The sequence below is a fragment of the Poecilia latipinna genome, unplaced genomic scaffold (genome assembly GCF_001443285.1).
Source record: "Poecilia latipinna isolate Pla-1442-1.1 unplaced genomic scaffold, P_latipinna-1.0 Scaffold2317, whole genome shotgun sequence".
NCBI lineage: Eukaryota > Metazoa > Chordata > Actinopteri > Cyprinodontiformes > Poeciliidae > Poecilia > Poecilia latipinna.
This window is the reverse complement of record NW_015114933.1, coordinates 76,022-94,671: the sequence shown is the minus strand read 5'-3', so window position 1 is coordinate 94,671 and position 18,650 is coordinate 76,022. Positions and strand designations below refer to the sequence as shown.

Below are 18,650 nucleotides of genomic sequence, written 5' to 3'. Positions count from 1 at the left end.
GGCAAATATTGACTGTTTTGGGTCCTCACATGCATCAGGAAATAAGGTGTAGTCTTTGAACATGAGCAAAAATAATACAGGTCAATATTACGAGATGAATGCTCGAGATGCACATTGAAATTGGCAGCTGACCAGAATCGGACTATTTTCTGCTCGACCGGGCCCGACTGGTGAGCAGCAAGTCATAAATTCAAAATTCTGGGGCGCCGCTTGGCTAAGGAACAAGCACAGCACAAAAGGAGGTTTAGTCCTCAACACAAATGTTCTGGGTTCAATTCCTGACCCCGGTAAAGCTACTGCTTTTTTCTCTCTCTGCCCTTCCTCTTGACCAGCTATTACTGAATAATGGCCACTTATGCCACAAAAACACAAAAGAATCAGTTGAATATTTAGCTGGTTTTACAACCCGTTTATTGGTGTTCATTTTAACAGGAATTTTTAAGAATTTTGTTTCAGTCTTATGACTAAAATGCATTTTAGTCATAAGACTGAAACAAAATTGTCATTTAGCTTTAGTCATGATTTAGTCGGAATTGTTTTGGTCTTAGGCTAGCGTAGGATAAAATTTTTGTTGACTGAATCTACTGTCAATTTAGTTGACAAAATGATATGTAAAATCCAAATACTTTTGCAAATGGCTGCTTACTGTCTGAATATGCAATACATACAAAAACAGATTTAACTTTTCTAAAAAAAGCTTTTTCTTAACCTTGCTTTCAACAACAAAGTATTTCAACAAGTTGAAAAATTAAATGCACTGTGATATGCATCTAAAACTGTTACTGCAAATCTAAAAACAAACACCACATGCAACAGTTCACCTACTAAAAATAAAATTGGTTAATAGTGATGTTTTAATTATCATTTAAACTCAACATTCAAGAAAATCAAATCACAATATTCCACTACAAACACAACGGAAAACTGAATCAATAATAAAGCTTAACCATGTCAGTCTCAGGAGATGACTGTGGAAGTTGTAAATCTACAATTTAGCTTCAGTGGACGGATTTAAAAATATAAGCCAATAGAAGCCTTAGAATTGGTAAAACTCAATCAAACCAAAGCTTTCAGAGGTAATCATGGAAGTGACAGGTATTCTGAAGGTTCCTTTTCATTCCAAGCAAATTTAATACCAATCATGTTACACTGGTGATGACCTCATTCCACTGAGTCATTTTGAACAAACATTCCCCCAAACTTCCACTAAAGCTTCGGTTTTAGCCCCCTCGTCTGTAACAGAATGTGCCGGATTTGAAAATGTTTGCAGCCTTTTGAAATTCGCCAAGTTAAAGTACGGGTCTACATTTCCCAGGGTATACACTTATGCTAATGAATGCTAATCTCTAATAAAAGAACTTTAAAATGATGGATTTTGTTTTATTTTACTGGAGCTGCTCGTTCACATGCGACGCCGCTTCTCCTAATATGGCTAACTGATTGATGCTCATGCAGGTAAGGCTATAAAAAAAAAAAATTGGACTTCTTTAATTGCGAATTGGGTATAATTTGTATCGACAGACAGAAGTTACACAAACACAGAAGACTGGCTTTCTAAAATTTGCTCAACGTTTTGATCAAGGAGCGATCGGGGTGATTTTCTTTCCATTTAAGGTAGAGTTGAGTGATTGTCGTGTACCTCAAATTAAAGAGATCAATATAAACCTATTGAGGCAAAGCGTCTTAACGAATCACCTTGAAATACGACGAGGTGATTTAGGTACAAAGACACCGGATTTAAGAAAGAACATTCATATATCGCCTCACAGTGAGTGGTTTTGCAAAGGGGAAGCAAAATGGTTGCCTCCTGCTCGGCGGGAGACATGAGATAACAAGTCCCCCTTATTAAAGACACCTGGAGCAGACCGGGAGGTGAAGCTCACATGGTGACAAAAGGAGAAATTCACGTGAAGAGGAAGACAGGGCAAACAGACAAGAGGGAAATAAATTGGGCTTCTACCCACTGCATCCTGCAAAGTAATGATGAGGCCCATACAGAGAGGTAGTTGGAGAGAGAATGCATCCTGTGGTTTGAGTTTCTAGCAAGCAGGGGAGAGGAAACACACACTTGAACATTTACACCACACAACCTTTCACATGTCTGCAGGGTGCAGAAGAAGCGATATGAAGCCAAAATCCTCTGCGTGGTAGCGTGACCTTTTTCAAAAACAATACTTCAGCACTCAGTGATGGTAAAGGATCCATCGCGCCGTTTCTTTCTACTTTCATCTCCCACTTTCTCATTCTTTCACAGCTACCCGTCATGTAATTCTTTGTGTCTGAAACTTTCGACTTCCTTCCCGTGTAACATTTGCCTTCTTCTCTCTCTCTCTCTCTCTCTGTTCTTTTCACCTGCTGGGATTCAGAGCTGAGTGTGTGTTCAGGAGTGCTGTGACCAGGATCACTATGCAGGCCACACTAGAAGGTGACCAAAAATGCTTTCCCCTCGCAAACTGCAGCCAAAAACCATCCAAAGCACAAAGCAGTAAGAGGGTTTGCAGACGAACGCATAACCACATGTACTGTTACACCACCCCTGGAAGCTACGCGAGACTCGATATCTGACAAGAACGCTTAAACTAAGGATGGTGAGAACTGAACAAAAAGAAACTTTCCAAATAAAAAAGATTTTTCAGACACCAACATCGTTATGTTTTAGCTTTTACATTTGAATGCCTTGCTACAATTGACACAATATGAATGTTTGAGGTCTTCCAAGGATATTACACAGATACAAAATCACTATTATTATTTGAAACTACTTTCTTTTATCACAGTAAGAGGTAACACAAGCCAGCAACCTTTGAATGGCCGAAAGGAAAATACACAGAAAAGACAGAAAGTTCATTCAATGACGCAGGAACACAATTATTCAATGCAAACAAGTCCATCGTCAAGTAAAACAACAACAAAAAATATTTTGCAGTGGCCTAGTCAAAGCCTAGACTTAGATGTAGTGACTCTAAGCATGTTGTTAAGTGTTGCTGAATTCAAACGATTCTGCAGGCAGCAGCAGGCAAAAAAATCACCGGACTAATTGTCAGGTATTGCCAGATCTTGATGACAGCTAATCCTGCTAAGCGTGGCGAAACCAGTAATGAGGTTTAGGGAGCAATTACTTTTTCCACATGGAGCCAGGTTGATTTAGAAGGCTTCGTTCCCTTATAAACGAAACCATCATCACACTGCACTCTGCATTGACACAGGTCATCTTCGCCTGGCATTAAAACTTTGATGGTCTGAAAAACATAAGGGAGCCAATTATTTTTTACAGGACTCTCTATGAAACCGTTCAGAGGGCACAACTAACCCAACACGGCATCCTTGTCACAGATGAACCCGTGACCAAGTGCCAAAACTACACTGAGTATTTCAGATCATAAAGTTGATCAATATGTGACTCTGTCTGTTCTTTTAACGTCCAAATTTCAGTGTCGCCATATTTCTCCTCCCCTTTATCTGAAAACAAACTTATTCACTTGGTAGAGCTCTCCTCATTAAAGCCCCATCAGCAAGTCACATCATTACCTGTTTACTCCTTTCACTCCTCTCTCCTCCCTCTCTTCTGCTCTCTCTGTTAGCCAGCCAGCTGCCACACACTCCAGAGGATATTCCAATTAGAAACAACACACAGAGACGTGCAAACGTGTGGCACTGGAAATTCCAATTAAATCCAACACACAACGCAAACACATTTTGCCGCAGATGCACATGAAGTTGCTGGTGGACATGCTAATTAACGGAGCAAACATGGCTTGGACGCCATTCAGCCACTCCAGTGAGACGCGGTGCATAATGTGGACGCAAACACACACACACATCATCTGTAGCGATGATGCGGCAACCATAAAAGGCAAAAACCAAGAAATGATACAGAAAGTCAGTATTCACAATCAGTCATTCACAATCAGTGGTTTAAAGGTTAAAGAAGCTGTGAGCAGCAATAAGAAGAGCCGTTTGAAACCATTAGCCAAGTGAAGCTTCCATGTCGGCAAAGCAAGCGAGTGACCTTATTGTCTGGTTTTACTCGTCAGACCTTATTGTGTGGACGTGGGAACGTGAGAACAAGCGCTGTGGTGCGCTACAGGGGAAAAAAAAAAAAAAAAAAAGAAACAACTCAGAGATTCACTTCGAACTTCCTGCAATAATAGTTTCCCCGAAACACGCCGGATCCTTTGGTAAAGAGCTAAACCAAGCAAAAGGGGGGGAAAAAAATACTGTGAAAGTTTGATTTCCCCAATGTGTGATTAGACTGGATCACTTTGATGTGAGCTGTTTTCCACATGACTAAGAGTGGTACGCTGTTTGAAAGGAAAACAGGCTCAGTCGTAAAAGGGAGAGAAACAAAAAAGGAAGAATAAAAAAATTGCCTGACTGACACTGCAAAACAACGAGAGATAAGGGTCGACATCTAATTTTTTGAGGAATGAACTGAAAATTCATGAGGATGAGTCAACCACAAACTTCCATTTTGTTGTGATTTTATGTGATGTAATGAAAGAATGTAAAGCGGAAGAAAAATTGTGTATGTGTGTGACTTGTATTTGTATTCAACCCGCTTTACTTTGATACACCAAAACAATACTGAGCTAATATTGCCCTCTGAAGAAATTTATCAGTCCGAATGGTTCTCAGAAGTCACCTAATAAATTGAGTCAAATTGGTATGTAAATTCAGTACGATATAGCTGTTCTGTGAAGTAAGTAAACTTTATTTATGTAGCATATTTCCATAGGTAAGAATCACATATTTCTCCACAGAGACTGTAAGGTCTCAGATTTCTTAAAGAACATTACTAATCACATCATCACAGAAACCAAGACACACAGGGCTGTGTGGAGCAGGAACTTCAAAAAGTACTGCGGTGTGAAAGTAGCCTTAATCATCGTGTGCGTAAAGCTGGAAGAAATATTACGCCAAAACACTTGCAGCTGAAAATGTCAATCACCCAGCAAGGAAATACCCAAAACACGCAGAACAGACTTAACCCGTGTTTCAAAAACAGCTTTAAGAAATTCTTTACATTGACGTCACACAAGGTCTGCGAAACACCCAGAGTGCAGCAAACCTATTTACAACTACAGCTGCACACCAGTTTGTTTACGTCCAAAATAAACACCCATTTACTTCACAAATGCATATATGCTCTGTTTTGTGAAGCAAAACAAATGACAGCTGCAATCAATGTCCTTCCATGAATCTCGATGAGCACATGAAGTGTTTTATTGTTAAAGCCAGAACAGTCACACCATCAAGGAATAGAATCAATAACACACTGCAGCTCCAGATTCAGAAACAAATAACAGCTTGCTGCGTGTGAGCTGCTATAAATCAACTTAGCTGTATCGACATTTACGGCGTGTCAGTTTCTGTGGCTGCCTCTGAAACTATGGAATTAAGTCGGTTAAGTAAGTCAGAGAAATCAAATATGCATTGTTTGCGTCTTCTTTTCATTTTAGGTATTCAGGTGTGTAAAGAGACACTCAAGTATTGTGTATGTGCATGTTGGTCTATATGAATTTTCTTTACTGTGTAGTTTGGCTTTTGAATTGTGGCTGGAATCCTATTACAGAATGTCTCATGGCTTTTTTTTTTCTATAAACAAAAACCAAGTCAACCAATTCAGTAAAATACAGTAAGGTGCAAACAGAGTGTTGAGAGGTCACAGATAATTCTAAAACTGTGGCTGTGAACAACAGCCTATATGTAGAAACAAACATCACTTGATTTAGCGAGTTTCTCCCTGCTGCCTATAAAACAATTCAGGCATTTAAAATCTGTAGGCTTAAACTGGAAATTGTTTATACGACTGTTGTAGAAGTTCTCGAATTGCAACTATAGATTTTCAGATCAGTCTTCCTCTGCAGACAAAAATTCAGATTCCGTGAAAGCTTAGAGGAAAAAATAGAAACAAGTCACCAGGGCAGAAATGGAGAGAGGAAAAATAAGATAAAAATCAACTATTTCTGTAGGGAGATTTTCAGGTTTTCTTTGCAAAATATACTAGTTGAATTGATAGTGAAACCAGACCGTGGTTTAAATATGAGTTTCAGAGGTTTTACAATGGTGAACTTTGTGTTTGAATTCAGCTGTTTACAGAGTAAATCTGAGGTGTTTCTAGGTGTGGGGGAATGTTTCACAGCTAACCAACATACTGGGCTTATTGGATAGTCACACACTCTTGTTGCTGGTTTCAGCAAATAAGGTGAACGTTTGAAAGGAACACGTGGTTAATTAATTTAAGCACTAAATTCAGGGCTCGCAAGACAAAATCTCAGAATTATTGCTCATGGAGAATAGAACAAAAGCTGAAAACTTCTAAAAATATATATTTCTAACCAGATATGCCAGACAAAAGCTACGTTTTGTTCTGCACACCTTCCCAAGTAGTTCATCAGCTTTGGGGACAATACTTTTAAAACTTTGAGGGCTGTTTTCTCTCTGATCTTCTTTGCATAGTGCCAACACTCTATTATTTAAACTACTGTGTTTGATATTATTTATACTGTTGGAAACCTTGGAATCCACACTTTCAGAGTCTGTGCATAAATCAAAACACTCCGAGGGAGACTAGGTAAAATTTTTAAACCTTACATGTACGTTTATTCATTCATTTGTACATCTGTAAAAACGTATTTAAAAACTAAAGGCAACCAAAGTGCTTTTGACTGTACAAGTCAGTCAGAAGATGCAAACTTACTCAGTCATTGACCTTGCCAATTTACATTTCACAGCCATTATATTTGCAAAAAAAGAAAAAAAGAAAAAAATACATTACTAATTAAGTCTGTGCTACAGCCCTATGGAAAACTGAAGTATGGGCTTAGCTCCAGTTAATCAGGAGTCAGAAAATCCTCTTATACAAACAAGTGGCTGTAAGGAGATGTTGGTTCTAAGCCAGTGATATTGCCGAAGCTAATTGATGCATCTGCCCATTAAAAATCAAGAGCAGGGGCTTTTCATCTCAAAAGTTTGAAAACTGGGATCTAAGACATGTGCTACGACACCTGCTACATGCTAATGTATCCCTAAAAAGGGATTCCAAGCAGCTAAAGAATTACAGTTAAAAGATAAAATGGTGATATAAATCTTCTGATATGGCAAAGTAATAACAGTGATCCATTTGTAACAATACTATGATCTACAGAGAAATCTTTAGAGTTGATCCATCCTATCCACACACAGTCATTGGGGGGCTGGTCACTATTTCCTGCAGTCGTTAAGAGAAAGATGGAGCACAACCTTGAGAGGCTGTCAGTCCATCTCAAGGTAACAGAGGCTCAAGACAACCAACCGAGTGGTCAGAAATTCTCTCTAAATTCTATGGTCAATTTAGAGAGACCAGTTAACCTAGCCATCATGTTTTCGGACTCAGAGAAGAAGTCAAAGCACCTCCAGAAAACTCAGTGCAGAAAGACTCCAGACTGGGACTCAAAACTAGGACTTTCTTGCTGCAAGGCAGCAGTACTACCACCTCTACGGCCCCTAGTCTGGCATCTCATATCCACATAATGTAATAGTAGAGCATACTCACCCTTTCAGCAGACTGTGATGTGCCAAAGAATATGGGGATGAATGCCAGCCAGATGATACACGTGGTATACATGGTAAATCCAATGGGCTTGGCCTCGTTGAAGGTTTCGGGCACGCCTCGTGTCTTTATGGCATAAACTGTGCATGTCACCATGAGCAGAATGGAGTAACCCAAGGAACAGATGAGAGACAGGTCGGAGATATCGCATTTGAGGACTCCGCGGGCCGACATGGGGTCCTGGGTCCGTTGCTCTCCGTAGTCCACTACAATGTGGGGAGGGTCCACAGCGAACCAGAGGAACACCCCAAGAAGCTGAACCGAGATCAGAGAGAAGGTGATGACAAGCTGCGAGGCAGGGGAGATGAACCTGCAGAGAAAGAAACAGGCTGGTCTAAGTCTATCAAGTCGTCCTTTCTTGTGCCACGCTTGAAGAACTACATAATCCATCCAGTAAATTTTGAGTCTGTCCCAGCCAGGCCTTTCTCCGGGAGGAATGTGTACAGAAAACTTTCAACAAAGTGTGCCAAGGAGGACCTTGATCAGATTCCCAAACCACCCCTATCCCTTCCTTTGGTGTACAGGAGCAGACACTGAAATACTTAAGTATCACTCCCTTAGCAACTCTGCAAAGAAAGATCTGGTCCACTGGTCTACAGCCAAGAATTGATCCTTCTGATTCAGAAGTTCAAGGATCGATCGGACCCTTTTTTGAGTCAACATGCCCAGAAACAGAGGAATGTAATTCCTCCCCTAGTGGAACGCCCTCTCGTTTGATATTGTCCTGGTCCCGCATGCAAATAAAAAGGAATGTCTTCCATGACTGCCTCACAATGCATCATAAAGATTTTTAAGACCCCTAAGATGGGTGGTAGAAATTAAGAAACCCATCATCTGCGTAGCAAATATGAGAATTAGAGCAAACTAAATCCTGCTTTAACATTTTACTCACTTAGATGAAGCATCCTTCAGACCACCTACAAAATGATGAGGCTGAGCTCATTACTCATTCAAATATTATCTAAAAAATAAAATGAGTAAAGATTACAAGTACCCTGATAATAGAGAGTAAAGGTTAAGTGCATATGCGACTGCATGCTACTTTCTGCATAAAAAAACCCCAAATCTTCATTCAAAGTTACAAGATCTACATGTGGAACATGCAAACATCCAAAGTAATGGATAGAAAATATCAATGTACTTGTTTTTACCTGGGTGCTGTAACAGACTTTTTCCCTTGTTCAAAGATGCGGTGTATCCTGTTGGTCTTCGTGAGCAGTGCGGCGTAGCTGAAGCACATGCCCAGGCCGAGAAAAATCCTCCGCAGTGAGCACACGCCCACGTCCGGCGTCGCAATCATTAGGAAGGTGATGGCGTAGCACAGGAAGATTCCAGTCAGGAGCACGTAACTCATCTCCCGGCCGGATGCGCGGACGATGGGCGTGTCGTTGTACCGCACAAAAGTGACGATGACGAAGGAGGTGGCGATAATGCCCAACATGGAGATGAAGACGGGGACGACGGCCCAGGGGGAGTGCCACTCGAGCTTGATGATAGGAATCGGAACGCACCCTGTTCGGTTTGTATCTGGTCGCATCTCGTAGGGACACAGCTCGCATGTGAACTCCGAGGCCTGAGGAATGAGTAGAAACGATGTGTTAAAACCATTTTGCTCTGTTATTTCTGTCCTAATTCTATTTCTAAGGGATGGTTCTGTTTGCCCTGACATCTATAAACCAAATAGCTGGGTGGAAGCATCTTAAAGTTACTTTAAGATTTGATTTTGACTTTAACCTTTGTTATTCTTTTAAGCAATAATTAGTGTTATGTCTACTTCTTTTGTATGGCCCTGTCCAATTACCACTGCTCTGTAGAACAATTCATACAACACAATCCAATCCAATGATTCATCCAGGTCACTAAAGGACCTAGAACAAGTTAAACAACAGAAGGACTCTCACTGAACTCATTTAAAGTCAGGATTTGTGATTCCACAATAAGAAATATACAGCGAAAAAACTGTTTAAGGATGAAAATCTCTTTGCTGACCAAAAAGGATTCATTTACCATAGAATGTTTCACAATTGCTAGAAATATCTTGATGATCCCAAAGACTCTTTGGGAAATATTCTGTGGACTAACAAAACAAACATGCAATGCTGATAATATCCTCTATGAAATTAACACCATTTAAGAAAAAATATAATACCAACATGGAGGTGGCAGAGCAATAGTCTTCAAAGCTTAGCTGCGTTGGGACCTGGTTGACTTGCCATAATTATTGAAACTATAAATTCTTCTCTCAGGCATGAATAACATGAAGGTGAATTAAGCTTAAGATCAGGTATGCTTGTGTTATTCAGCAGGACAATAAAACACCAACATGTCCACCTCTGAATGGCTAAAACAAAAAAAGCCTCTGAGTTTTCTGAAGCACATGTTCAAAGTCTGCACTTGAAGATTGAGGAAACATTTTTTGTCATGCTTTCAGTAGCTCAATCGAGACAAATCGGTGGAAATGGTCCGAACACAAAATCTGTAGAATAAACACACTTTGGAAAATTGCTTTTTGCCATAACTGCTCTGATTTTATTCCAACACAGCTACACTAAAGTCTGTACATTCCACATGAATGCAAAAATGAATTGGTTTTGTTTTAAATCATCCCAACAATTTAGGTATCTGCCACATAGAGAAGACATGCCGATTGTGTAGCTGTGTAGCCATGCACTTGTCAAGGGAACAATTCACACATCTTTGAGCTTTTGCTCTATTATAACACTTCTTCACATCAACAGATCATTGATTTTACAGCCCATGAATGAATGTGTAAAATATGGATTGAGTGTTCAGTCTCATATTAGCAAGCTGCTGCTCTGACTAATATTTTTGCTGCCTTTATTGCTTCCTGAGCGGGAATCACTTTGCCTGCTCCTGTAATTCTGAAACATAATAAGAAGGATGATAGGATCCTAAATTGTCTCTAAGATATAATTATCACAGAAGATGTATCTTCATAATGTGTGATCAGACCCTTTGCCTCATCTCATATCACATATTTACATTTGCGTTAAGAGCATCCGTGGGGTTCTTTCTGCATATATACATTTATAATGAGCCACTAAAGTAAAAAGCAGAGATAATAACTTCTTCTGGGGTAGAGAAAAACACGGGGTCTTCCAAAATAAAAAAAAAAAAAGGCTCGGTTAAGACTTCCAGATTACACTTTTAAATTGGAAATCAGACAAAGGTAGGTTCCTACTGTTGTTCATCCAATTGGAAAAAAGCTATGAACAGGCTGTGAAAGAACATCCAGAGCATTTCGGATTTGAAAATTTCATTTTGGTTTTAAATGATCAGAAATATGGCAAGCACATTTATTTTATTTCAGAAACAAACAGTCAAAACTAATTCACATTCACTTCATAAAAACAGGCAAGACTCTCTTTTTTTGCCTCATAATATAGTCAGGGAAAAAAGATTTTTCCTTTAATTTATAGTAAAAGCTAAACTTTTTAGGTCAGGATTACCAAAATCAGCTTTGCTTTTCAAAATGTCACAATGATGAGATTTTCTTCAACTAATGTTTTTATTTCTTTAGAAAATACTAAGAGAACAATGGCCACAAACAATTTGGGGAAGTGAAATCAATATGATTTCACTTCATAAACAAACCACGTTCCTGTGTGACATGAGAACATCTAAAGAAATCATATGAGATACAACTAGGGCTGCGCTTCAAATAGGAGATACCTGAGGTTGCCAAGATCATCTGTTCAGACATTTATACTCAAACACACACAATGGGAACAGCTTAGGACATAGAAATGGTTTCTCCCACCCAAGTGTGAATGTGTTTTAGTGAGCAATTTGCATATCAACCCACAGAAAGCAAAAGACTTTGTGAAGATGTTGGCTGAAGATGGATGGGATAATCCTCAACGAACAAATGTACTGATGTTGGAGAAACTGCTCGCCCAATGGTACACACACACAAAATCATGGCGCGACGACAGTGCCCACATTCCCGCCGACATATTGAGGACCACACTGCCTATGAAAACACGCCCAACTTGGCTTGAACCGAAACAAACACTGGTTAGAGTGAGACTTGACAATGGAGAAGGTGCTTTACTGAGGAAGATGCCATTACACCAAAAGCAACAAAATCTGTGGGCAAGAAAATCCGTGTTTTTGAGTGGCCATTTAAGTCTAATGTTAGAAAGACGGTGGGGAGAAAAGGTTATTGGTCTTTTTGCATGCTGCAAGTTGAATGATGCAGCATCAAATGCATCATTCTTTGGTTTTTACTACTGCATCTTGAAAGCTGGTGGTTTTCTTTGGAGACCTACCTGGTAGTGGTATCCTTCACAGCTTTCGCAGTGCCAGCAGCACGGCACTCCTTTTACCACCTTCTTTCTTTGGCCTGTCCGACACGGCAAGCTGCACACGGAAGCTGGCAGGGACTGGTCACCCGTCTTCCAGTGCATCGCGTCCATCTGAGAGGGGCACATGTGCAGCATAAATTAGTTCTGCAAACAAATGAACAATTTAACCACTTTCCAATCGTCTCAGGAGAAATGAAGAACAGAATTTGACATTGCTCACTTTACACTGGGTTAACAGTACTTTAACCTTGTGCGCACCCGTGGCAACTGTGTCTGGAGGTGATCGGGGAGAGGAATTAGTATGAGCAGACCCTCTGATCGCTTTCGAGAGAGCTTCCAGGCACAAACTAACACCAGCTTCTCTGGAAGCCAGCAATCAGACCATAATCAGAACTGGCACAAATAAGCCATCTGGATCTCCCCTTGTGATTGTGTGTGTGTGTGTGTGTATGCTCAACCATGTGTGCAATGTATTTGTTTGTGCTTGTGTCACACTGGCATTACAATGAATCCCTGAGCTTTCCGTCTGTCTGGTTTGTCTATGGTTCCATGTGCTTGTACTCTAATTTCTTGTTATGCATGCAAGATTTTGAGGAAAAAGTCCATTAGTACACTGACTCCCAAAGGCGCATTGATTGCCATGAGTGCTGAATAAGGCGGCCGTTGATTAGCACAAAAGTAAACATTCGACAAAAAATCTAGGTGGTTTGGTCTTTTGTTTTGCTGGGGATTAAAAAGTACCCTTGATTTGTTGGCGACACCAATGTATAAGTAGTCACAGAGCTTACAGCGATTTAAGAGAAAAAAATGTGTTTACCAAAATGTGATTTATTTCTCCTGCTTATTATTCAGAGGCCTGCATTTCTATACAATGAAACAACTGTATTTTCTGACAGAAACCAATTATACACCTTCTAGTACAACTAATACCAAGAGCTGTTTAAAATGCTCTAACTTCGCCGTGTGTTCCGAGATAACCGTACATCCATCTACAGCTTCAATTCTCCTCCAGTTGTGCTTGATGTGGATGTGAAGGGTGATCTGTATTATATGCATGAACCACATAATCAGCTTATTTCAATATGGAGGTGACCATACTTATGAACCTAAAGCTGAAGAATTACAGAAACCAGATTTTGTGGTGAGAGTTTCTGCAACTTGGAATTTGACTTTATTGGACAGATTATTCCATCTTAAAATGTTAACTTCTAAGCATACTTAAATGTATGCTAGAACACTGCACATCTAACCTCGGTGTCAGATGTGCAGAGACACAGTGTCGTAGCAGTCTCATTTACTTTGTTTGCCCGGCCATCTATCAGCCAGGAAGCATTTTGTGTCTATTAGTCTTCTCATCTGTCATCTGGCTTTCCTAATGAACTCATGGGTGGATTAATAACACAACACTCTAGCATGCTCAAACTGTTTACATGTGCGCTTATTCAGATACACATGCATCACTGTCACATAACTGCAATGTAAAGTACAGCCAAAAATATGTCCAGTTTGGGTAAAAGCCTTCTACATTGAAGCGTTTACACTCATCTCAAAACAAGCATTATTTTTTCAGAAAAATAACAATTTTGTCCACATGACAAACCAAAACAGATGGACTCCCTGGCATAGCTATTGGAGGCGCTGTAGGAAGACTGTGTGAAAATGCTGGAGTGACTCAGCCAGAGTCTGGAACTCTAATCTAGAGAAATTTCAAAATGGATGCACACCAGCACTCTCTTGTGCAACCGGGGTGACTTTAAACGTTTCCACCAAGACAAGCCAGAGACACATCTACATGGAAAGTGTGCCATGCTCAGTTTGTAGGATTTTTAAGAAGATGATTTCGCACTGCATGTTTTTATTTTCCCCCACGGATGCCAAACGTGATGCAGTTTGGGTGTGAATGCATGCAGTGTGAAGATTCGGTGCAACAAACTTGAAAGTTTTAGCAATATTCATTTCACTGATTTCTTTAAAAATATACTTCTCACTTTGTGCTTATGCATTGGTTTGCAGGGTGTAAATAAATGACTGAAGGGTGTAAAGAAATGAGTGCTAGTCAGAGCTTCAGCCATTGCGGTGGATCGAATGATGGGTTTAATAGCTTTAATGTCAACTCTTACTGTAGCTGTGGGGACTCTTGGAAAAAAAATGTTCCCCATAAATATCCAAATAAATAAATTCAGACATGCAAGAAAAAAAAAAAAAACTTTGTTCAATCTATTCCAAAATCTAAGTTTGGTTCAGACCTTTCACAATGACATTAAAAATAAAAATAGAATGTACTGGCTGCTGTGGTTCCTAAACGGTGTTGGTCGTAGGACCTCCTCTGTATTGTGTGCCAGGTATTGCAATCTGAATAAGACAAATTAGAATCCCACATATCTTACAAACTAAATTATCAACAATGCATGTAAAAACAGGAGAAACATGCTAACATTAGCCTAGTGCTTGAGAAAATGACTCCTCATGAAAACATTGTTAGTAGGAACACTGGAGTTTATCTACATGTGTGGTCGTATGTCTTTGGAAACAAATGATAAAACTAGGCATAATTAAGGTGACATTATAGTTTTCTTTATATCGTTGACAAAGTTTTGGAGCATCATATCAAAGCTTAGGAGAAAATTAAAAACGTTTCATTAAAAATACATTTAGCAAGCCAAGACAAAAGCGATCAAATCTAGAAACAACGAATGGCCTACTGTATCTTTTTGTGTAATATTTTTTTATTTTGAGAAATGTTAAGTCAAAAGTGTATAGTAATCATTTTGACTCCTTGCAGATACTTTTGAAAAAGATTTGGAAAACATGATTTGACTATGGCATATGCTCTTAAAGTACATAAAATAAAAATAACCTTAAGTAATGTAAATAAAGCTTCACTTTACTTGTTTCCTTTTTACAGGACTTTCCAGACTTTCACCTTATTTATTTTCTGTATTTGGTTCTGATGGGAATATTCTATCCCTGTGTCCTTGGTTGGTTAAAAATTCAAGAATGCTTGCTAATGTTCGTACAAAAAACTTAAAAAAAAAAAAAAAAAACAACCTTACCTTCAAATGTAGTTTGTTGGTCCATGAGCCGATAAGTCTGTACTCTGGCTTGGAATTGTTGATAGACTGGTACTGGAAGATGTCGTACCTTCCCGGAGCATCTCCATTCTCATTGAACATCACTGGTGTGCCGGCACTTCCTGGAATAAGGAGGAAAAACATTGCATTTTCTGAAACTAAACGATCAGAGATTTTAATTCTTATATCAGTGTGTTGTAGGTCAGAACATCTTTGATGACAAGAAGACAAGTAGATAAGCAGGAAGCACGCATAAGTTATGAAACTTTAATGCATTCTCTTATTTTTTTTTTTATTAAGTTTGAACACCAACACTGACTATAACTCACACAGGCCAACTAATTAGCAAGACACAACGATTTGGTTACAAAACTGTAGGCACCATTATTGGCAAAGTTTTCAGTTTAAAGATAGCCAGTGATGCATGCCCACTTTCATGTATCCAATAATGAATGTGGATTAATCCCAACAGAAGAAACACAATATATTATTGTAAAAATGACACTAGTACTTAACTGAAAGGTTTTACTAATAATATAGAAGCAGCAACAAGATGTCTATCATGTGCACAACTGTTGACTGTCAGATCATAGACGTAAACCAGTCTACCTGCCTGCACGCTATTAAGACCTACACACATTTTCCTGAAAATGACCTACTTTGCATGAAAGGGTTAAGAATCACCTAAACATGTGTTTTTTTTTCTTCTGCTTAAATAACTTATTTATTGAATATAACGTCTTATTGAACAAAATAACTTAGAGCACCTTCACAGAAAAAGAAAAACAACTGCACAGCTAACACACAAGTTGTCCATATAGATTTATTAAAGTCATATTTCCTCAGGCAGCATATTTATGAGCTATGACAGCAAAAGCATAATAACCTCTGGTTCTCACTCGAAGATGTGTTGTACCTGTATGTGCCTCGGTGTTTTGTAGATTGGATGTGTGCACGCATGGGTAAGTTTAGATTTCCTTTCAGATTTGGTTTTCTCTCCTCCAATAAGGCTTAACACAAACCTTTTATCATCCGCTTTCTGTCTTGCTCGGCGCTCTTCTTTCTTTTTATGCAGTGTACAATCAAATTATATTGCTGCATGTGGAATAGAATAAAAGAAATAAGACCCGGGCGAATGTGAGAAGAAGGTCTGCCATTATGGAAATTTTACTTGTCAACAGTAAGTCATTTATAAGGTGAGTTCGGTTTAATTGCACAAAAAGTGTGAGACTAGAAAGTGACAAAACTAAGACCGAAATAGTGCTAGAGGAAGTGAAATAAATCCATACATAAAAGGAACATGATCTAAATAGACAGATAAGATATGAGCAGAAAAATGTGAGAAAAGAAAAACACAAAAGGCAAACCAGTGAAGAAAATAAACATAGGGGTGGTCTTTCAATTTCAGAAGAAATTATGAGAGATATGCTAATACTGGTTGGATGAGAGAATGAGCTGGAATGATAATGAAACTTATTGAGAGGGAGTAAGGAAGATGAATGGAGAGAGACCCAATCGATAGCGAGACAAAAGCAGACGTCTCGAGCTTTGGAGGATGCCATACATTATAAATAAGTGCTGTCGCTGGAAGTAGTAGTGCCTAACTGCGGTGTCTCTTATCCGTCCTCCTTTAATTTCCTGCCTTAAACATATTTCTTAACTTCTGATTAAGGATCAATGTTGTTATTCCTCAGGCTCTTCCCTAGCATGAAGAATACGTGACGCTAAAGATGAATTGCAACAACGTGTAGGAAAAAGTGTGGTGCTTCTGAAAACTTAGGCAAAGAAAAAAAAAAAAAAAGCCATCAACTACATTATTAATTTTTCAAACCGTGTGTAGATATAAGTGCTGGAAGGGGGATTCTCTTTATTAGACACACCCTGCTGCTACCAGGATGTCCCCCGTTTTGCCTTCAGAAACATTTGAGAGATATTTTTCTGTAAGGTGTCAGAAAAGACAAATCCCTGAGAGATTTTGGTTGATAACAAAATCATGTAGTTGCTACAGATTTTTCAACTGCACCGTATCACCACATCCCAAGAGGCATTGGAGTGCATCAAGAACTGGTTACCTCAAAGGCTGGAGTACAGCGTACATATTGTCATGTTAAGAAACCAGACAGAGATAATTTAAGCTTTGTGACACGGTGCAGGTTCCCGATAGAAATAGTCTATTGGAATAATGTCTGGTGTGGTCTTCTGTAGTCCAACGGCTTCAAAGTTCCACATGCCCTGTGTTCAGATATTGTGTTCTGCATACCAGGATGGTAATGAGTGGTTATGTGAGCTTCTCTTCCCTTTCATCTTGAAACCGTCAGTCCATTTTCCTTTGTTATTTGCAAGCCAATTTTATCCACATAACCGTCACTCACTGATTATTTTCATTTTTGGGCTCTTCTTCAAGAAGGTTGTAAATAAAGACAATAGAGGTGGGCTCTGCTTAGTGCGCTCAGAGGAGGTCGGACTGCAGCCATATTTCAGAACAGCTTTGTTCTCTTGGTCTTGTATCTTTAAAGGAGAGGATGGCGTGATCATAGTTAACTTTCTGTGCATGAATTTCTTACTCAGTCCAGATAACTATGCTAAAAATTGGCATTGAATGCCACCCTGACTCCAAGGCAAAAACCAATTTTTTCATAAGCATATCAGTGACAGAACTATTGTAAACTGCAGTAAATGTATAAAGAAAAATAGAAATATACGGCAGTCAAATATCAATGTCGACTTTTGTTCCTTTGATTTTGTACAAGTCATTAGTCCACAGTGCTAATGCTACTGTAGCATTTATTTGTATAGCACCTTTCAGCAACAAGGCATTCCAAAGTGCTTTACATCAGTGGTCCCCAACCTTTTTATTACCGCAGACCGGTCAAGACTTGGGAAATTTTGCTGCACGGGATTTTAAATAATTGGTCATGCTGTATTTTTACCCGTCAAATTACAATCACGTTAACATCGGCTATTTAGCCGCATTTTTAGGCGGTTTAGTTAATATTCAACAGGTTGAACCGTGAATCCAGATCCCATCACACATAAATGCATCTAACTTTTTCTCCATAGTGACAAAAACCACTGACTGCGGCCCAGTGGTGGAGAAAGTACTCACAAAATGTACTTAAGTAAAAGTACAAATACACTGACAAAAATGTACTCAAGTAAAAGTAAAACTACCACATTGACATTTCTACTTAAGAGTAAAAAAGTACTGGCTTTCAAAAATACGTAAGTATTAAAAGTACTTACTGAATGCATTACCTAGTCGCTAATATCATTAAGTGTACGAATCATATTTAATTTTAATACATTAGAAATGTGCCATTTTAATTAATGCCAAGGATAAAGCACGTTTTTATTATGTTTACTCTCTGTAAAATAGTTTAGACTTAGATATGTGATTCTATGCATCATAATTTAAGGGATGGAAACATCTTGTCTCCTGTCCTAACATAGCATGAACTTCACTTTTTTTGTTGTTGTTTTTTTGGCACTATAGTGACAAAAAAAACTATAAGAAATCCAACAGAAAGGGAATGGAAAGAAGGTGGGTGGGGGAGGACATGCAACCGAGAAGCCACGCAGCAGAGTTGTAGTCAAGACCACCGAACCCAAGACAAAGTCAAGACCAGCACCCCGCGCTACGTGACACTAAAATTAAGTTTT

The 18,650-nt window shown here is 39.1% G+C and overlaps 1 protein-coding gene across 1 annotated transcript in view; it reads right to left on the bottom strand.

Annotated features, from left to right (window-relative positions):
• Window positions 1-7,483: 7,483 nt before the first annotated feature.
• LOC106937317 (metabotropic glutamate receptor 8-like) overlaps window positions 7,484-18,650 on the bottom strand; it is a 58,766-nt gene continuing 47,599 nt past the window's right edge. Inside the window, exons 5-8 of the mRNA XM_015018749.1 lie at window positions 14,973-15,112; window positions 11,884-12,030; window positions 8,743-9,164; window positions 7,484-7,901 (exon numbers count right to left, since the gene is read on the bottom strand). Coding sequence (XP_014874235.1) covers window positions 7,499-7,901; window positions 8,743-9,164; window positions 11,884-12,030; window positions 14,973-15,112 — 1,112 coding nt within the window. The 3' untranslated portion in view covers window positions 7,484-7,498. The remainder of the gene's footprint in view (window positions 7,902-8,742; window positions 9,165-11,883; window positions 12,031-14,972; window positions 15,113-18,650) is intronic.